At 36.4% G+C, this 22,748-nt stretch overlaps 2 protein-coding genes across 2 annotated transcripts in view; one reads left to right on the top strand and one right to left on the bottom strand.

The window, feature by feature from the left end:
- LOC121299028 (retinal dehydrogenase 2) overlaps positions 1-1,974 on the top strand; it is a 53,587-nt gene extending 51,613 nt beyond the window's left edge. Inside the window, exon 13 of the mRNA XM_041226481.1 lies at positions 1,896-1,974. The gene's annotated coding sequence lies outside the window, so the exon portion shown is untranslated. The remainder of the gene's footprint in view (positions 1-1,895) is intronic.
- Positions 831-22,478, bottom strand: LOC121299029 (myocardial zonula adherens protein-like). Its single transcript, XM_041226482.1, has 16 exons — positions 22,062-22,478; positions 20,726-20,815; positions 15,130-15,216; positions 14,202-14,360; positions 13,928-14,020; positions 12,942-13,055; positions 11,869-12,021; positions 11,031-11,156; positions 10,547-10,675; positions 9,646-9,743; positions 7,928-8,033; positions 7,432-7,515; positions 6,736-6,842; positions 2,322-2,996; positions 1,866-2,094; positions 831-1,302 (listed from the first exon to the last, which is right to left on the bottom strand). Exons 1-16 carry the CDS (start codon positions 22,128-22,130, stop codon positions 1,159-1,161), a joined length of 2,463 nt encoding a protein of 820 aa, XP_041082416.1. The 5' UTR covers positions 22,131-22,478; the 3' UTR covers positions 831-1,158.
- Between the last annotated feature and the right edge of the window lie 270 nt (positions 22,479-22,748).

Here is a 22,748-nt window from a genome sequence, read left to right as displayed (position 1 = left end):
AAGGCAGTAACATTAAAGTACAGGATCTTCCAGTTGTTAATTTAATTAACCAATGCTAAGAAACCAACAGCCCTGATAAGCCTCCATAAATGAAGATAGAAATGTTAAAGGCTAGCGTGAAATTAGTCTGAATTATGACTAGTTAGGATCTTCACCTATAACTTACCTCCTGATATAAAAGCAGCAATATTACTTAAGCATGATCACATAGGTCAGATGCTGAAAGCTTCAAAAGATATACAATACTTAAATTTGTATCAGTCACCATATTACTATAAACACGATAATTAAGACCAGTATTGGAGGGAGATCGTTTTAGGCCTTGCTGAAATATTTATTATTGCAAGTCTGAAAGATATATCTGGGTTCCGTCACCAGAAATGTCTAAACAGTGTCCAGATGTTTATTTAAGCTGCTCCCACAGTTCTTATGTCAATTATCAGGGGTTATCAAAGAGCATCACTGGCTATCTCTTCTGAATTCCATATTCACTGTTTTCTTCCTTCATTAAAATTAAAAGAAATGTCCTCATATCCAAATCAAAACAACACACAGAATTATCAGAAAAGGTCAATGATTCTTGTCATTTGTATCAATGTCAGGGATATAACTGGAAACCATGCAATCGAAGTGAATTAGGAACATAAGCAAAATGCATTCCAGATGTTAAACAAAAGTTTGTGATCCAATTTTTCTAGGTGCCCTAATTTCTATTAACTGGCATGTATCCAGGGTTCTGAACACAAATCAAGGGTGACAGGATGGCAAACACATTACAAAGGAAACATAAAATACATGATGAATGTTCTTTTATTTAAATATTCTTGCAAAAAGGCAATACAAAAGTTTTTGTGTTTTATTTATATAATATTTTCAATCATATTAAATAATTTCAGGTTAAAACATATATGGACTTTTCTGAGTTGCAGCATTAAACTCAAATGCTTTTGTAGTTTTAAACTACCCAGCTGTAGTTTTACCTAATTCCTTGTTTTATACTGAGCGAATCAACACAGGTAATGTTTTTATTGCTGAAATCAGAATACTTCACATAATGAAATATGTATTTTAAATAATGTTTAAAGTTCATTTCCATAAGTGTCAGAGAATCTCTCAAATTTCAGTGTGCCAAAAACAAAGCATGTGCATTCCTCTGAGCTAATCATCTTCTGAAGAGTGAATGTCTCCATCATCATGAACCTCTCTGTATTTCACCATCGCTTCCCCTTCAGGGTTGAAGGGCACCATTCGGACATTCAGCTTTTCTGCAAGTTTCTGTGCAGCAACCTTGGCTTGCACTTCCTGCAAGAAAAAGCAGCTGTCACCTCTTTTAAAAAAAGCACACTTAGTGAAAAATACGTCTATTCTATTCTGATAAATAATTCAAGTATAAAATAAATAAGCAATTAAAAAAAAAAAACTTTAAATGACAGGCGAGAATGTAGAATGTGTGTTATTTAGTTCAGGATGTAATTTAAGCATTACTTTCCATTGCAGGATATCTTCATAAATTCTGCTCTATGAAAGAATATGCCTTGTTCCACTGAATACATTTCAAGCAAACAAGTTTGTCTGAATATTTCTCTCAGCGCTATGAAGAAATCCAAGTCTTACATCATTTACAGTGTTACTGATACAATTATCTCATTAACATAGAACAAAGCAGAATACTCTTTATTCGACAGGCAATAAAGGAGACACTTCACTATTTGAGGAAGTAGTGGCTTATAATTAATAAATAAATAAATAAATAAAACAGCTTTTTTTTTTTTTAAATCAAAATTGTGAAAACAGAAAAACACACATTAATAGTTGAGTTAAACTAAGAAGATCATTCAAGTAGATTTGTAAAGAGGTCACCATACCTCGTATTTCTTTTTCTGTCCCTGCTGCAGTGCTGCAGACTCCTCCATGGACAGTAGCTGGGTTGGCAGATGGTGAAGTGGAGGTAGTCTGGCTGCTGTGATATCATCAAGGTGTTTCTTGTCTCGGAGGAGTCTCTCTGCTGGAGAAAGCTGAGACTCAGGTCTTCTTGGAGAGTGGCTGGGTGATGAGGAGCCAGCTGAAGAAGACCCATGAGATCCAGAGGGCAACCTGTTAAATAAAGAAATAAGCAAAGCTAAGTAATATTAAGCTAAGCTTTTTTGGAAAGCAGTCACAGCAATCTATAAAAAAAGTATCTATAAAATAGGCACTAAATAGAAGATACCCTTGGCTGTATTTCCAAAAGATGTCTTTCTACGTGCCAGACCTTTTTAATTATTTATTATTACTTAATCTACAGCAACACAATACCAGTTTTGACACAGGACAATACTTACTGATTTGGTTTAAATTTAGATTTCCTAACAGCTGGATTCTTCTCTGCCTTCTCAAACACTTCAATATAATGAGGCTTTTTCTGTGGCTGATTGATTCCAAAGGGATTGCTATTCTGTCTGTTGTCACCAATGGAAACCGTTTCCTGCCGTGTATCACCAAGGCCAGCCATGACTTCAGTTTCATCTGCCAGCGTGACCTTTTCAAATACTTGCGCAAGTTCCTCATCGTTTTTGAGGGCAGAGTTTATTTTCACATCATAAACTGGTTGACCTAGAAGAGCAGTAGTTGCAGTCTCCACACTCACCCGAGCCAGGCTATCTGCTGGTGTATCACAATTGTTTTGAGGCATGTGAACATCGATACATTCCGATATAGTTTCTGCTGTTGCCATTGTATATCCATTTTCTTTTGTATATTTGCTTTTGGCGTTATTGCTATTAATAAATGTTTTTAAAAGCTGTGTTTGTGAGGTACTGATGTCTTCAGTATTGTGTCCACATTCTTTCTCCATTATGGTACTCCTTGGCTGAAATCTAGATTCAAACTCCATTTTCGCTGTAGACAGCATAGCATCTGTCCTCTCCACATCTTCAATGTGAGCAAGGGCTGACCGAACTTTTTCAACAAAGTCTGAAATCCTCTTCCCTTTATCAGGGAGAGTCTGAACAAATCTCCTAAACGAAATAAACCATGAACAAAGATTTAAGGCATTTAAGGGACGGTTTACATATTAATTTAAATACACTTGCCTTTGCCTCTTTGATTCTATTTTTTTAATATGCGTTACAGAAGACCTTTTAAAAAATGATGGCGGCAAAAAGACAAGAATTTTGTACATGCCCTCTCAGTTGTCTGATATTTAGCTATGGGGGAAGAAAAAACAAAAAACTGGCATCTACACACACACATATATATATATATATATATATATATATATATATATATATATATATATATATATATATATATATATGTATATGTGTGTATGTATATATATATATATATATATATATATATATATATATATATATATATAGATGATATATATATATATTTTAACACACACACACATATTTTACAGAACCACCTTGATTATGTCTAGAAAAGGCACCACATACAACTGAATTTAAAGCATTGCTTCATGTTACATTTTACTTGAGAATTACCAGTTTCCTATATAAACTGCACACAATCCAAGTCAAGAAACGTACACTACAATATCTTTGCTGTATTCATGGACCATGACATTTCTCATCGTGAAAGGTTGCATAAATACCTTGAATTCAGTTCGTTGTGATACCATACTGCTACACCTCAAGCACTTTTCAGTGCTTCTTTAGTTGACCATTGCACTGTGATAAATACACTTCACCTACACAGTAAAGAGATGTAGCATTAGAACAATAAAGCACGTGTGTTTAAAACTTTTTTTTTTTAAATCACAGCTATGACTGCTATTACACAGCAGTCTGATCCACTCCTGCTTTTATGATGTACTCTCAAGCCGGAGCATGTTAGTACAGTACATCAAATGTGGCACAACGACATTGCTGGACAGTTGCCTGTAACCTAACGCTTATAATTTACAGCTTTTACTGTGGTCAGGTATTTTTGTACAAAAAAAAAAAGTACAAAGACTGTGTGTTATATCTTGTGTATAGACACATATATAATATGCATAAGTATATATATATTATATTGTACAATAACTTGATATAATTCGCAATTGATATATGATAAACACATCTAAATCATCAACATATACCTTTCTTACAAATAAATGGTAGGTACGGTGAAAGGAATTAAAACTCGCGTGTCTGTGTCCCTCACGCACTTACCTGTTTGACAGCAGTTTCTCTTGGCGACTGAAAATATCAAGAAGTTCCTCTTTGCTTTTATTGTGCAGATCGACCAGATGATCCTGCCGCTCAGTCCACGAAGCTGCCATCCTACTCTTTTTTTTCTTTAATGGATATTAAAAACAGAAAACAATGAATAATAATCTTGTTTCTGACTCGGAGTCTCAACGTCTATCAACACAGACCAAGGTCGCCATTTTACAGGAACTTTGTCGCAGATGTTAATTTCATCAAACTTTATTGACAAACTCCGTTCAGCTCAAGAAGCAAAGAGTTCGTTTTTTTCCGAAGGGCTAATTTGTTTGTAGGCTGTGGTGTGTGTGTCTTCGTTATGTTTTAAAGAATAGGAATTGAATATGGACAGATACAGTAATGAATAAATATAGAAATAATAATACTTTAACATAATATAAATACAGGGAAGCAGCTTAAAAAAACATACCGGTAAATGTATAAAAATAAACATTATAACTATATGAAAATTAAATGTATGTCCTCTAAAAACAGTACTTTATGTTTCCCAGAAATTGCTTTTTAAAATGTCTTTAAAAGATGGTCCAGGTGTTTGTGTTTTATTTAGTGATTTATTGTAATTAAAAAGAGAAAAACAGCAGACACTGCTAAAACATTTTCTTAAGATAGTTGTATGTTTTGAATAAAATAATAAAATATAACACACGTTTTTATAAAAAAAAAAAAAAAGTATGTTTACTATATAGTTTGTAGATACACATGCAATGATAACATTGCTGTACAACATAAGAAAACAATTTATCAAGATGATGCATGGTGTACCTATAATTATATATTAAGCACAAGATTGAAATACACATTATTTACATGCTTTGTCAATTGTAAAGTAAAGATACTGGTTTAAACTGAATCGTGAGGGGTATACTGTATTAAATATAAATATTGTTATCAATGCCAGCATAACTGTTACTGTACAAAAATGAAGATGTCATTCAATATTATATTAAAATTATACTTATACTTAAAAGGTTATACTTAATGCTGTTTTGGAAAGCATCAATTAAACATTTTCTGCTTCAAATTGAAAACATGGATATCATATTACTGAAACAATACCAGTATCAGATACCAGTATTAAGGCTAAAATAGTTTTCCCTTTAAAGTACATTAATTAGTATTTTGACTTCTGATTGAATACTGTAGCTACACTATTTAAAACATGATTCCATTGCTGTTTCCATCTGCCTTTTCTGTATAGATACTAATTAAATAATTATTATACTATTGCAAATTCCATACCAGAGTCACATGCTTTATTAAATACAGAGGGCTTCAAACAGGGACTATAGTATTTTTATTTTTTTTTTTATGGTTAAAAAAGTAATTTCTGAAAAACTCCTAGGTTTACACTGTCAAGCTGGATGAAGATCAGGGTCGTGTGAAACATGAACCTGGAAACCATTTGAAGCAGCAAACTACAATTAAAATATGATGAGCTCCACTGAACTAATACTCCAAAGGCAACTTAGAGGTACTTTAGCCAGACCTCAGGGCAGCAATCAAATCACATCAAAGGCAGTGTTTACTGATCTATGCAATCAATCTGGCAAGATCATTTCTGTACAGGCTGTCTTTTGGAAAGCCAAATATGAAGGTAATTGACACATTTAGTTTAATTCCCCATATAAATAATGATAAACACATACATTCTCTGACAAGGCCCCGTTTTAGTGACCTGTTATAGATACCTTGGTGCACAAAGGGTACTATTTTAATAACCCAAAAGGAGGCAGTATATCAACAGCTGATGTGATTTAGATCATTAAAACAGCTCTAAGACAGTTTCACTTTGCTTATATTTTGATGGCATTCCATTTAAATGCAATCAACTTTTTAAAGATATATAATCAAAGTGTCTTGCCCTGCAGCAAGATAGGTGTGTTTTATTTATCAAAAAGTCGGTATTATCTAACTGTTAGTAAACACATTCATATATAATATTTAAAGCAATAGTTCAGTGCAGTTGAGGATAACAGTTTTGGAAGAACCACATGTTCATTGCTGTGGAGTCTTTCCTGTGAGTTCCATGAGTCTCATGTACGGTGTGTACGTCCTTGCTGGGTACTTTAGTGCTCTTTGTGTTGGTTCTTGTGCCTGGGCTTGTACCTTTGCTTGTGTTTGTGTGCTGAAAAATAAAATAGATAATCATGAGACTGTTTTGTTTAGCACAGTGGATATAAATGGTAATTCATTAAACATATGTATTAAAACACTTAATTACATTTTTTTGTTGCCACTTCATATTAAATTACTCCCATTACATTCAGTAAAAGAAAATGTTAAAGAAAGCTTGAATGTTTACTCTGTTTTATAAATACATAAAAATTTTAAATACTGTACAGCACTGGTATTTATAATGGAAATTAAAAGCTAATGCCACACACAGTACAGCCACAGATCAACACAAAACCTATACATAACACTACATGTTATGCACCACTATCTACCTTAGTTAAAATTATTATACCTCTCTGCTTAATAATATATAAATCTGGCAACAGCAGGTACAGTATTTCCATACCTGTAAGGGAGATTGCATTCAACTCCAGTTTCCCTAGTTTCCACATGACCTCTTGGTGTATTATTAAGAGACATCAAATAATTCAGTTTGTCTTGCAACTCCTTATTCTAAGAAACACAGCAAAATAATAACATCATTGGAACATGCCTGTGGCAAATATATTTTTACCCTATTAACTCACATATTTTGTTTTTCATTTTTTCAAACCTGACGCAAACATGAATTGTGAATGACTTTTACAACATCTTAATGTAATGTTAGCAAAAATGTTCCATTCTGGTACTCAAAGACATGAGCTGATAGTTCCCTGTGTAAGAATTACAAATTAAAACAATTTTAAGCAGGCTGCAGCTTTCCTCCTGTACATTTGCAGAGAATGGGCAGGGGTGAATGTGAAATTGCTATAAATTTTATCCAGCAGGTGTCATTAGAAGGCTAAATTCTGAGCAGTAATGTGAAGAAAGATGGAAATCAAAAGGAAGAAATTGGAACCAGATCAATGAGCACACCTTCAACTACTTTCACAGCCACACCTGGTTAGAGAAAACAACAAGTGGAGCCTCATGTTTCCAGGTCATGGGGCCCTGTTATCAAGCAGGTCCGTTTTTCAATTTTCCCTACTTCAGAACAGGGCCTGTGGAGATTACAGTAAACAGACAGAAGCAGCTGAAAAAAAAACAAGCAGGCAGACCTTACCTCACAGTCCACAACTGATACTCTTTCCAGTAGTTGTTCTATACACATGTCTTTTTGCTCAATCTGTCTCTTCAAATTTTCAATCTACATGGAGAATGATAAAAAAAAGCTTGTTACGTTGAAAGACACATTTGGAAAAAAATATATATTATGTGGAATATCCTATCATGGGGATCATTGTTTGCTGGAATAAGAAAGTGTGGCAACCAATCCAATCTAAGCATTTCCAACAGTAGAGACTCACACTCAAACTGACAGTTCTCAATGATTCCCTACTGTTGTGTTTGATTAGACTGGATTGTTTGCCACACTTTCTACCTATTCCACAATATTCTGAAGATGGGTTATTGTGAGAGAGTGAGGTGGGGAAGCATATCAGTGTTGCTCAGGCTTCAGTGCACAATGCTGCACTTACAGGTTTCAATGTAGAGAGCATCACTAATATGCTTCCCCACCTCACTTCCCCACAATCAGCCCCAGTTGAACTGCTCCTCACCTCCCCAATCATTTGCTTGACTTTCCTCTGCTGGTTGTGCACCAAGTCGTCCAGGTGTTTGATTCGTTCCCTCAGACTAGAAGCCTCCTCCTCCAGCAGCTGGGACCTGAATAAAAGAGACTTCAGTCAACAGCTGCACCTCTACCTACTCACCCACATAAAGCAGCACTAAGCTGGCAAGTCTGTATATTTTGTATATTGAAATGTAGGTTACCCCCAAATCAAAGATAACACTTTGAGCAGCATGCATACCGGCACCTTTCAAACCGCAAAATAAAATCCTATGTAAGGTTTAATAATATTAGACTTTCACTCGAAAAACCACTTCCAGTTTACCTGTAGGTGGTCTGAGCATTTGTAATATTGTTTAATAATTGTTTGTACATCTTGAGCTAGTATTTAATTAGAGCTGAGGGTCCTTACGGTATGGCAGCTAGGGAGGGTGTTACACGCACAAACAGGAACAAATAACCTGGTCAAGTCTGGTAATATGATAATGAAGTCACAGTAAAATGCTGCACAGCTTTTATTTGATAGGCTTGCTGTCAAAATGATGAGGTGATGTGGTATGGCTGCAGAGCATGGGAAAAGGCCATATGATGTTTGGGTTTATTGCTAGAAGATTGAATGTCATTAGTCATGCGTTTTTTTTACAACAGAGACCCTTGAGGGTCATTTCCTGTTGTAGATAGGTTGTTTTATTGGCTCTTTTTGTTTAGCGCTGTAACAACTACTAAGTCAGATTCTGAGCAACATGAGTCTGACGTGAGTGTTGAACCGCTACAGCCTCCAGCGTTGCTAAGAGACACAAGACATTTCATGTTTGCCCATTGTGTATTCTGTTGTAACAGTACCATAGGTGATCTATAACAACCTCAAGTTTCAGATCTCTGTAAAGTTTGATGTTCCGGAAACAGGTCCTGATGGCTGGCTTTTTTAAACCTTTCAACCCTGAAATATTTTTATCAAGCTGAAGAATGCGAAACGAAGGATCTCCTTTATTGAGTATACAAGAGAACAGAACAACATTTCTTTTTACACATATTTTGGCAAATGGTACTTTCAGGTCGTGTCAGTACTTTAAGATAAGGTGGGACCCTGAGCTCCCGCCAGGACTGAAAGGGTTAAGAGATATCACAAGTAATTATTTAGTTCTTGTACCTATCAGTGCCAATCAGCTGGGTCAGACTCATAACATGTTACTAGTCTCAGTCTCTGGAATTTTATTTTCCCATTTCTACACTGGAACCTTTATAGAAACATGATGATTCAATTATGTTCTGTGATAAACGCCCTATCACGCCAGACATGGTTTTGCAAGGAGGATTTAAAAAGAGAAGCAGAAAGAGCAGGAGGGTCTGGAGATGATCTCCGAAGGGTTGTTTCTATGTGGTCGTCATTATTGGCTTTCTTTCAGTTGTGTGAGATTATCATCATTTCCAAGTTAATGGGACCGAGACATTACGCGCGTATATTATATTTATAAATTACAAGCAGACTGTTATATATATATATATATATATATATATATATATATATATATATATATATATATATATATATATGTGTGTGTGTGTGTGTGTGTGTGTGTGTGTGTGTGTGTGTGTGTGTAAAGAGGAGTATATACAGTATAAACTGATTTATTCACAAAGGAATGCATGATTTAAAATAACATTTTAAAAAAAGAAACCTCTTTAGTATAAAAAAATAATAATTACCTCCTGCTTTTCTCTGACCCGTCAATCTCATCTGTCTGTCTCAGTCTCTCTCTCTGCTGCTCATTTTCTTGTAAGCGCCTCTGAAGCTGGCTTTGTTCCTGCAACATCGAGAAATCTATTAACTGGACGGACACTGCATTAAACTGAGAGCCTGAGAAGGCACAGTAACACTTTGATTATCTGAACCTCGATTATCCAAACACCTCGAGTATCCGAACAGCCCGTTATGAACCTGTCTTCTTGTGTGCTGTGATCTTCTGCCCTGTTTTTATAAATTGCACTGTTCAGCCCTCAATCTGTGGTATTTACAGAACAGTGTAGTGCTGTAGGATATAAATTTACAAGTACAGGGGTGAATTAAGTCTTTTTTTGATTGGGAAAGGCATGTAAAAAAATGTCACTGTCATAATTCAATTATCCGAAAACCTCCTGGTCCCAATTAGTTTGGATAATAGAAGTTTTATTGTACACAAATATTTCTTAACACATTCATTAGTTATGACAATAAAAAAAAGCAGGTCATCATAAAATACTAATACTGTTTTTGTACTGTAAGGCTATCAAATTATGAGATGTGTTATTCCTCGTACTGTCAGACTTTGTGTTTAGTAATAATACTGTATCATTCACATTCAATTACATTTTCCAGAAATCTCGCACTTCAAGTTTGGATGCATGCACTGACTAGCCTCTATATCTATGTGTGTATATAAATAGTAAGCTATTATTATATATACACAGCGGAATCTTCTATCCAAGAAGTCTTGGTTACTGGCGGAGTGTCCCTGTGCATTTTCCACTCCCACTCCCCTGCTTACAGAGATTTTTTCCAGATATTTGTGCACAGTGCCTGTGTAGGTTTTACAGTGTTGAATATGGGTTGACGGCGGTCTGTATTTACCTCTCCCATGCAGAGGATGAGTCGATCTAGTTCACCAATCCTTTGGTCTTTCTCATTAATCTTCTCCTCTGCTAGTCTCACCTTCTCATTGGCCTCTTGAATCTGCCTAATGTATTCATTGGCTTGGGCCTTTGCAGGGAAAACAATGCGTTTATGTTAAAATAATAATAATAATAAATAATAATAATAATAATAATAATAATAAATAATAATAATAATTACACAAATGATCATCAAGTTTATTTACAAGCTGACAGTCTAAGGAAGTTCAAATACTTTTGTAAATACACATGGTATATTTTGAATCTATCAAATTTTGGTAAAATGTGCTTGTTATTGAATTGAACTTCCTATTGTCTGCCACAGGAGGGGGTGAATTCAATTAATAGCAGGTCTGGCTGAACAAAGCCAATGATCAAGACAGATGGCAAAACAACATCAAAGTCAGTCTCATAATTACATGCTGGAAACAACGATACGATACCTGAAGAGCTTCCAGTTCTCTCCTGTGCATGCGCTGCTCCTCCCCCAGTTTGTCTTCATATTCATTATAAAGTTTTCTGGTCATATCTTGGAGCACCTGAGAATTTGCTTCTTGGGAGGATTCTACCTAATGCATGCAGTAAAAACACAGTTACACACAAAGCACAAAGACATTGTTCTGCATTGTTTGCAATTGTACTATATAGAGCTATTTAAAAAAATACCTCCAAGGCTGCTTCTGATACTGTGAAATGCATGATATGAGGGTGTTCCATCAACAAGCTCATGTCATCCTAAAGAGCATCAACAACAATACCATCATCCTGGTACCAACCTCCCTCTATAATACTGTATATACACTACTCAGATAAACAGTCAGACAGTCTTTCTCACTGACCAAGCCTGCTGGCTCTATCTGCTGATGGGACTGCCACTGAGTTGACCCTATGGATGAAGGTCCCTTGAACTGGCAGAGGTGGTTTCACTGAATACTCAGTTGGACTGGAGGTTCAAAGTCACAACCAAAAGACCCCTAAGAATAAACTCTGCAAAGTATGCTGAAGAAGTGGATCCCGAAGCCAAGCAGGTAGGAATTCTCTCATTTCTCCCATTCCCTCCAACACTGTAACAGAGCTGAACTGGCTGCCTGCTGTGTAGTCCCTCTGCAGTGCAGGGCGGTCAAGGGGTGAACTAAGTGTGTGATTGTCCAATATATTATCAGATACATTGGGACATATTAACATAAAATGACCTTATGCTTTTTTATTAAAACAAACTTTGTGTGTGTGTGTGTTGCTTGGTCTTGCAGATAGGATTGTGGATGTTCTATTCTTTTGTACCTTGAGTTTCAGGGTCTTGTTTTCTCCCTGGGCTGCTTCCAGCTGTCTCTCCTTTTCTTTCAGTTTCTCCACAGCATTGTCATAGGACTCCTTCAGACTCTTCATCTCCTGTCTCATGTCGTTCCTCTCCAAGCTGCTGTCCAGGAGGGACTTCTAGAATCGGCAAACAAATTGGTATGAATCGCTGCATGACCAGCTTTCTGGACCACAAGTGTCTGCCAAGCAAGTGTCACGTTCCTGATGTTTTTCTAATGGTGTTGACTGTGGCAGGTGTTTGACCCTTTTTGGACTGTTTTCTCTTAGTTGGTAAACTATTGAGATACAGTGAGCCTTTATACTTTGAATGTATTTTTTTTAAAGATATAAGGATAATTTATTGCACTCTACAAACCATAACCATAATTCTGTCAAATCCAGTGGCCCGTTTTATCTCAGCTTGTGAAACAATAAACACAATCTCAAGTCTGCTTTCAGATTTCTGGCTTAGCCAAAATCTTATTAACATTCTTCTACATAAAGATTAATGACAAGGGGAGCAAAATTCATTAAAAACATTCCAAATGTTTAATTAGGCGTATCCCGCTGGATACTTTTTAAAAAGTACTTGATAGCAATGATAAAAAGTGATAGCAATGATAAAATGATAGCAATGATGTGGTAACAATGATGCATATAAAATCAAAACTGGAACTGTTCAAAAAGATCTAACTCAGGTAGTCATACTTTTTTTAAAGGCTGTTTTGATAGATTAAATTAAGTTTCAGATGCATGTACGTTTTCTAAATTGTTATGAAAGAAACCAACAACAGCCGTTTAGTGCTAACAGATTACAGACTCAGACTGGTACTGCAAAAGATTACCGGCACAGAACTTATTCATACTATTGTGGTTTAATTGGTCTTTTTAAAAAATTTTAACAAAAAACTGCTTTAGCTCGAAACTTCTTTAGTTTGGAAGAACAAATTACACATGCCAACAAGTTTCTAATTTATGCAGGAAACAAAACTGATTTTGTGTTGTTCCCGAGGGCTCTGACAGTGGAATATGACAGAGTTATTAATCATGTACTGAACCTGCAAATCAATTGTCACCGACGTGAGGGAGCTGCTCATCTGGTCGTAGCTTTCAAGTGCTGCTGTCTTCACCTTCAGTTCAGACTGCAAGGACTGCCGCTGTGAATTCGCAACCTAAACAGATTGAACCCAGCGCTATACCAAATTACACCATCCAGCTTCAAGCAACGACAACACACAAGGTAGCTGCGTAATAGTTTTCAGCATCAAAGTCAAGTCAAGTTTTTCAGCCACACTAGAGTAATTCCTGTGTTTGACATTCTGTACTGTTATAGGTTGTCAGGTGGAAACTGGTGCCAGAGGCTTATAAAACAATTCTGAAAGTCAATAATTTTGCAACACTGCAAGCTAAATTTACTACTGCGAAAAAAAGATGAAAGTACGATGGCATTCTAAATTAAATCAGAAGTCTGAGTCTGCCAATTGACAGCTCTAACCACTCATCATCCTAGAAGTATGAATGCTGCAGGCAGAAGGAAGATCATTGATTCTCTGTATTGTAATGACCCTGGCGATGGCAGCACCCAGGCCATTGTGTTTGTTATGTCTCGCTTATTGTTCTGTGTACTGTACAGGTACAGGGCACACTTTAGTGTGTGTGTGCGTGTGCGTTAGGAGTGTGTGTGCGTGTAGTGGGTGGATCCCCCGGAGGTTGTACTTAGGAGAGAGGATCGCCGTGAGCGGGAGAGCGCGTGTGGACTTGAATGGAGGAGCAACTGTGAAGGACAGAGGGAAAAGTGAAAGGCGCGCCTAACATCTTCAGCACCTATGCCCCATCCTTTAAATATCTATAAATGCCCTTTTAATGTTAATAAAATAACAAAAAAAAAGCTACTGGTGCTTTTCTGTGCTTTGAGGGCTTTTTTGGACAAAAAATAGTCTCCAAAAGTACAGCACTGACTGGAAGGACATATTATCATTAGAAAGCTGTTGATATTTTGTCACATTGTGGCATCACAAAAGATGCAACTAGAAACTTGACTTACTCTTATATCCTGTGAAAGCTGTTGCATTTTTTGCTGTATTCCTCCAAATTCTCCGTACATTCTCTCTCTAACCTTCTCCAAGGAAACTCTGACCTGTATTGAGCAAAGGAGAGCAAATGAAACATGGGAACATACAGTAAGTACTACAGTATGCTGTCACTGAAAATTAAGTACAGCAATGTGTAGGCTGTTTTCAAGAGCGGAGCACATGTTAATACAATACAATAGTTTATTATGCAGCTATAGTATAACTGAGCACAGAGCAGGCTCTCACCTCTTTGATGTAGTTCATCTCATCCTTCATCTGATTGGCTGACCACTCACAGACCACTACTTCCCTCTGGCTGTCTGCGTCGGGCCTGTGTACCACCCCATAGACCATGCCCCTCTTGTTTGGCTCTGACGGGGCTCCATTCGACACACTGGAGAGATGCTGAAAGGCAGGGTCATGTTGTCACCGGACTGCCGAATATGTGGTGCATGTGAAGTGCTGCTGACTAAGAAAGACAGGACGCCAGTACCCGGTGGTCTCAGGTTTCAGACGCACATTTTCTACTCTCCTTTACAATGTTGGATTGTACTGGCTTCACATAAAAGAACTGTATCAATATTTTAAAAGATAATGCTTCAGGTAGCATTACAAACACCACCATGGTGGTGGATGGCAGTCATGCTGTGGGTGGTAATAAAAACTAGTGTTTGCATCCTTTTGCATTATGAATTTAAATATAATTTATTCAAGCTGATTTGAATAATTTCTTACCACAAGCATGCAAGTTGAATATTAAAATATTTCTTGAAACACTGGTTTAGCATCAAACTTGGTAAGAGAATCAAGCTTCCCTTTCGCTATTTCAAATGTACCAACCACAAATATCACAGTCAAGACTACAGCCAAACAAACACCCCAGCTGCCCTTTTCCATTTTCTTGTGTTCTATAAAAAAGAATATGGAAGCTGTTGTTAATGTTGTATAATAAAGGCAGAAAATTCATACCCAAATAGAATGCCAAACTGTGGGAATAACATCCAAACAGCTTAGAAAGTAGGACTGGTAAATGTAATAATATCATATTTGGAACAACAGTTAGAGCATTTTATTGGTGATTATATGGATGTGCAATCAATCTTTAAAATAAAATATATAAAAAACAGAATTTTGCCAAACAAACAATACCAGGTATAATGAGAAATAGTTCTACCAGTGCAGGCTTCTCAATGATGGTTGTTCTCTCACTATGGACATGTCCATTCTTCCTTCTCCTGGTTGGGGTGACTGGCTTCTCTTCCTGAAAATAACCATAGGATTAGTCTAGAAAGAAGAAAAATCCTTTAACTTTTAGGATCACAGTGAGACGTAATTCTCAAAAAGAATACGTCGGTTCTTAAAAAGGTACCTAAATACAGTTTTTTCAAGTAAGCAAATTACTGATTTTAAATATGTAGTTAATAGTTAATGGCCGTCATGTAGATAATGACTGATATACATTGTTTAAATTAATCTGCATGCAATATGGCACAATATGCTTTCTAACTAGATAATTCCTTACTGGCAACTTCATATCTGTGAAATCCCAGGATGCTACACTGCTAAAACATCCTTCCTAACTTAAAGAAGAACAGCCAAACTAACGGATGTTAAGTGCAAAGGACATGGCACAGATTCTAAACAATAAAGTAAAAAAAAAAAGAATTTAAATAATTATCTTTTTTCTCATATTAAAAGAGGATACCGTTTCAGCTGAACAAATGTTTAGACAATGGTATCTCTGGCTCGGGGACATGTTTTGCTCTAGAGGATTAATCAGAGTATAGCAAAGGAAAGATAAAACCAGCAGGACAATAGCACCAGTGTTCGAAACGTTTCAAGCAAAGGAAAATAAACGCTATCTTAGTCGCACAGAACTATTATTGTTTCATTTTTTTGATACTTGATTAAAAAAAAAATAGTACAAAAAAAGACACTACAGACTGATTTAAGCTACAAAATGAATACAATACTTAGCAGAATTGAAATCCTACTCGGTTGGAATGCAGGTTGAAGATCCTGTTTTTCAGTATATTTTACATTTGAACTTTACTAGTATGGGTATTGTACTAGTATATCAATAGTAGTCCTGTAGTCCGGAGTGTGTTTCTCCAAATAACAAGAATGCAATTGATAGTGAAACGCCATTGAGGACAATGGAAGCCATGAACATGCTACCATATATATAACCAATGCTGTGATATAAAGGACTGCCTGTGTATTTAAATGAGCAGTCACTCAGCCACACTTAATATAATGTCTTTCAATAATTTCAATTTAATACAAGTGTATGTCTTTTTTTTTTAAATTTCTCCATATGAGCAATTCATTATTAAATGTAAAACATTCTGTTACATTTTATTAAAGATATTTAAGTTCCCAAGATCACCCTCACTGCCTCAGTGTCTGTCTGACTGGTAATTAGTTCTATATTTGCATTGATATTTAAATAGCCTCGTAATAGATCCTATGAGTCCAGTAGGAGGAGCTGGCACAAAATCTTGAACTGTGTAACACTCAAATGTAAAGCTACATGACAGTATAACAAAGACTGGATATAGTGTCTGTTCCACATGCTATGTGCAAGCAGATGTTTATTGTTTCTAATAACATTGTCATTTAACACACTGGTGTGTTCTCAGATGCATAAGTTGCAGGCAGCCTTCTAAAAATGTACAAAATAAAAAGTCTTGCAAAGTTAATGATTACCCTTTTATTGGGATTTATTCGAAACTGGAAACACATGATTTAAAAAAAAAACAAAAAAAACATCAGAATGTTCTGTCACACATATCTCTTTACTGTATTGTATTGTAAAAGATTAATTATCTCACAGCTATTTAAAAGGTCAGAAGCTCATATTCACTATTGTAGAAATACAGCAACAACAATGAGGCACATCAAGCACACATCTCTCTATGACAGAATACCTGTGACAGGCCACAGCCTCTTACCCCCAGGCACTGTTCCCATGTATTCCGATAACTCTTTTATTATATGATCAAATCACACACTAAAACCAAAAACAGGTCTTGCTCCTAAACATTCATGTGATGACTTTGGTGTCTCTTGCTTGCTAAGCTCATTCACAATACTCTCTATTTCATAAGGCTTCTGAGTTACAGTGCTGGCTCAATCTACTGAGCCACCAGTTCCACTTTTGTACCTGGTTGAGAAGCAGTTGAGACTTGACTGGAGATCTGCAGTCTAAATCTGTCCAGAACTAACCCTTTGCAACTGCTGAGATCTGATCAGAATCCAGGGTGACATGGCCATCTCACATTCTCCAGAGTCATTATGAGATGCCTTGCCTCAACTGAACTAGAGGCTGTACTTTTCTTGGAGCTGTAATTTCCTTGAAAGGACCAATAAAGACCACACTAGTATTCCTGTTCCCAAGAGACCCTGCACACTCTTGTTTATTAGTTACATGTAAATAAATGCGATCTGCAACCACCTACTCTTGAGTGTTCAGTTACAAGCCACCCTCTCTAACCTGCATTTTCTATTTCTGCTATTGTCACTCATGTAATGTAATACCCAACTCAACACAAGCTAATACTGCTCGCCCGGCTTTGCTCAGAAATCTCCCAAGTGTCAACAAGCCCACGAGGTTTTTCTTGTTCTCTTGTCATCCTAACAATAAAGTCCTTTTGTTTCATTCAGCTGCAAAAAAAAAAAAAAAAAGCGTAGGTTTCTGCAGCGGTAAAATATAATTATGAAGAACATTGGAGATGTTGTATAAAGCATAGGACTGAAAGCACTATATTCAAAATCATTAATAAATACATATACTGTTCATAAATGTTAACATGCACTATATGTCTACTATATACTGTAACCTGCTGTTTTATTCTAATTTATACAAATTAATTTATACAGTACCGAGGGTAACTTGTTTAAAATGCAATTGATCCAAGTTCACTAGGACAGCACACAAACAAAACGCTTTATTGTTTATGAAAGAGCATCTCATTGTTTTTTATAAGAGGGTGTGGGAGGGTGGCTTCCCTGGCAAACATTTGTACAACCAATAAAAAGGTGAAGCCCACTGTATAACATAGTTTATGGGCCAGCAGCCATGGTTTCTCCCCTTGCCAAAACCTTGCCTACACCAGCTTATATATTTGAACTGTTCTTCTGTTTGGTTGTGCCCCTATATCCTGTCATGTGTGTAATGCTCTGCTTCTTTCCCACACAAGACTTCACTTCACTGAAACTTTGTTACGTACAGTACATTCCAATTCTTTTAAGCAGCAATTTTTTTATTTTCTAACTGTTAACAGCTAGCTTATTAACATGCGTTAACGCACGAAGCTTCATTATTGGTATACAGCAAGCTATTTATAAACTATTATATGCTACAGTTATACCTTTCGAAGTGCCTGTAAATGATATTAGTTTATAAGATACAATCACAGTATATACTAACTAGCCATTAACAAAATAAGAAACTTTTGTTCTTGTTATATTGCTAAAGCATTTGTGTTGGTAAGCTAGTGGTAAACTGTTTATAATTAAAAAGGTACAGATAATTTTTATTCCAGTTTATCTATTCATCCACTTTTTTTATTTTATTTAAATCTAAATGTTCATGTTGTCAGTTTAGATTTAGTCATACTATACTGTAATAACTGATTTCCTTCATTCTCTGCTCTTTAGTTGTTTTAAACTATGCACCAGAAATGATTTGCATGAAATACCTTATCCAAAAACTATTCCAAACATTTCTTGTGTCATGAGCTTAGTCAGAATGTATTTCGCAATGGTTTCCGTAATCAAGTGTTTCCTTGACGTGTGTAAGGCAAGTATCTTTCTTTTAGAAGCTGAGCAGGAATACAAGCCTAAACCTTTTCTTAAAGGAGACAGTTTAGATAAAAACACAATACCCATTTGAGTGGTACCTGCTTATAGCTGAATGGGAGCAGAATCAACCTGCGCACACATGCTGCTGCTTTGCAGTCCTACTGGTAACTTGACATTACGTCTGCTAGCTAACATCACAACCTTGGCAACGGTGAGTATTGTCATTAGGAAGGAAAGAAATCAGCACAAAGATAACTTGGACGGCTGCATAATTCACAATGGGATAAATCCTTTAGGGATGGGATGGTATCTACAGCCAGCAGTCTGCTTGTTTATCTCTAAACCTTAACTACGAAATACAGACATATCTTCCAATGCCAGTGTAAAGAATAAACTTTCATTTTGTTCTAACTGCTACAAATGCTTGAAGACAGCACACTTTACCATAATCACCAAACAATGCATTTGATCCCATCTTCCTTAATAAAATGTTACATAAGAACATAAGAACATAAGAACATAAGAAAGTTTACAAACGAGAGGAGGCCATTCGGCCCATCTTGCTCGTTTGGTTGTTAGTAGCTTATTGATCCCAAAATCTCATCAAGCAGCTTCTTGAAGGATCCCAGGGTGTCAGCTTCAACAACATTACTGGGGAGTTGATTCCAGACCCTCACAATTCTCTGTGTAAAAAAGTGTCTCCTATTTTCTGTTCTTACTGTGGTTTATTGTCAACATATCCAAATTTGGTTTACAAACAGAACAGCATAGGGAAGCATTCTACAAAATGATACCCCATAGGATCATTAGCTATGTGCCCTCCCCAATGCATGCAGCAGATTATGAACAAAAAGCCTTTCATCAAATTCATGTGACAGTCTGATTATAGGATAAATACACATTAAAACACAAGTAGCCATTTAGAACTGTTAAAGTCACATTGAAACATAACTAAAATGATTAACCCAAGATAATTAGACTTCCCCTTTAAAAGAGGAATTAATCCAACAAGGTGTGGATTTAAGACTGGGAACCAGAAAATCCTGGTCATGAAGAGCTGATACACTACAGCAAGGGAAAGTTATCATCAGACGTAACTATTGCATAAAGATCAATTGTATTTGATCACACCCAGGCCAGACAGAGTGAAACCCTACCCTGCGTGCATATTAATTCTCTAAGCACATCCGCAGAAGTTTATGAAGTTAATGGGTTGTAATAATAAATGTCATGAGCAATATGTCCTCTTTGCTCTGGTATGCATGCCTCATTAATTGACATCCTCTCCCTAACTTCATCCTTTCAGCATGATACAAGAAATTAATGTAAACAGCTGGCTGGCAACAACTGGAGACCAATTAGGTTCAAATTGACTGCCGATGCCCAAGATTTTATCAGCTGTAAATGTTCAATTCTCATCATTACTGCTTCAGCCTCAGAACATTTTTCTCCTCTGACTACTGCTGCTCTGTTTTTTATCAAAGTGCTTTGAATGTCACTAGTAATTCAAAACCTGTATAGCAAGTTTTCATCTGCTACTGGTTTAAATATGCAACAGTAGCAGGGTGGAGGCTGGGTAAAAACCGGAGACCCGCACAGCGCTAAAGAGATGGGCTTGTCTGCATTCAGAGTTTTAGAGCTTTTAACCACATCTCATCTCACCAACAGGGGGCAGACTCTGTAATGGCTGTGTATCACACAACACTGCCCCTTACACAATTGATGGTTGAAGGATCTGGATAACACTCAATTGTAGGGTATATTTACACTGATTGGAGTCCAGTTCAGCACAAAGAAGTAGGTTCCCCAGAGTATATGGCTTCAACCTTTGAGAAAATGCTTTTTGACCAATTAGGATACTTTGAATATGTGACCCGCTGATCATGTGACTAAGCAAGTTGACTGTAAGTTGTTTCCCAGAAATACACCTTGATAAAGCCTTTGCTTTTGCTTAGATTACTTACATTGTCTGCTTTTCCTTTCTTCGTGGCCCCATCCTTTACCGGGGAAGAGTCGTGAGTCTGGAGAGTCAGTCGCATGGTGCGGACAGCCCTCTAGAAGACATTAGGAAAACACTGGTAAAATGCTGTTCCCCATAGTTACATTATTCCATTAGATCTAGTAGTGATAATTTACATGTGCAAAAACTACAAGGGTTTTTACTTATTTTCAGTTGTTGCAAGATGGTCAACAAGTAATTGTTAAAGATTAATGAAAATTGCAGTTCATTTTATCATGTACAGATCTATGCAAACATTAACGACCCGAGATGACAATACAATAAGAGCGACCCTACACACAACGTATTATTGGGCTCTCAATTCACAGGTTTTAAACTTGGATATAAGCAAGTATTTGTTGTACTCAAACATGTCTAAAATCTTTTTTTGTTTTGTTCAGTCACAATGTTATTCAATTTTATGCTAAAACATAATTCCTGGTTTGTGTTTGCTAGATCTCTCCACAGTCCTGTACACACTGATTGATCAGAAACACAAGTAGTTTCAGCCGCAGGTAGACCCGTGTGCTGTATCCCAGAAGCTGTCTTGGTACTCTGTAACTTTATAAACAAAACACGTATGATCCTGCTATCTTAACAAAGCACCCCCTGATGCCTGTGAATTACCCCAAACACATAGAACGACTGCATGCAGGAAATAGAATGTATCTGCATTGAACATGGTTGTAAAAGTACTAGCAAAAAAAAAAAAAAAAAAAAGGTTTATTGAATTCTTCTGAATTGGTATTCTGTAGATAATATCTTACAGTAATGATGACTCCCAGATGGTGAGCAGCATGGTCCTGTCCACCCACATGCTATTTTTGTTAACATTTTACAGGAAACACCAACACATCTGATACACTAAAGATGGATTAATTAACATACTCATTATAACCATCAATATGGGCATGCTTTTTATTATAGAGATGCAAATAGAGAGCGTGATTATTAACACATTCATTTAAAAGCTAAACCCGACACATTCAAAATACTAATCATTAAAGAATCAAAGAATATTCAAGTCCCAAACAAAAATGTTAGTTTCCAAAACAGACCGTGATCAATTTTGTTTGATTTGATTAATACATTTCAAACAATTATTGAATTTATGCCAACAGTGGAAATACAAATAGAACAACAACTTAAATAAAACTATTGTAACACAAGTGCCTATTGGTTTTAGTAATATGCAACATACAAGTGCATACTTTTACTCTACCTTTAAAGTTTCCAGTGATACAATGCTGTCAACATTAACACCTTCCATTCCTGTAAATGGCTCTGTTTTTCATACTTACTCTTCTGGCTTGGTCCAGGCTATCAGTGGTGGTGACTGTAGTGCCAGACGCAGAACTGTACCTTATCATTTTGATAAGTAAATTTGACCTGCAACCTACAGAAAAACAATGGCTGGATTGCCTTCTGTCACTTGCTGCTGCAGCTTTTCCTGAGGCAAGAAAGGTTCCACCCCGAAAGTAAGCTTCATGTGTTTCACAATTGTATTAAATTCCTGTTCGGCTAGATAAGGGGAAAAAAATGTCTATAGGATAAGAGAAACCATGATGCTTTATCAGAGCCAAATAGCAGAGCTGTAGAAATGTATTGCTATAATATGTCTTTGCAGCGCTCAAATGTTGTACCGAGAGACAGCAAATGGGTACATCCCAGCTCCGAAAGATAGTGCCTCTAGTTGCTCGGCAACTAAAATGAACCTCTAGGCCTGGCTTCTCACCTGACCTGTCAGGCTACATTTTACCTGTCTGTGGTTTTTTAGAATGTTTTCTGAGGGTGTTTCTCATGCTTATATTTTCTTTTGCACAGCCAAAAGAAAGTAGGTTTAAAAACAGAGAGAAATCCTCAGTGGCCTTGTTTTGAGAGCCCTTTTATTTTAATTACAATTTTTCCTCTGATAGTAATAATTCATAACAAACAACTTCAAACATTAGGAGGCTGTTTTGTGTTTACACTTATAACAGTCGTCATGC

Source organism: Polyodon spathula, chromosome 24 (assembly GCF_017654505.1).
Source record: "Polyodon spathula isolate WHYD16114869_AA chromosome 24, ASM1765450v1, whole genome shotgun sequence".
Lineage (NCBI taxonomy): Eukaryota > Metazoa > Chordata > Actinopteri > Acipenseriformes > Polyodontidae > Polyodon > Polyodon spathula.
This window is presented reverse-complemented; position numbering and strand designations above follow the sequence as displayed.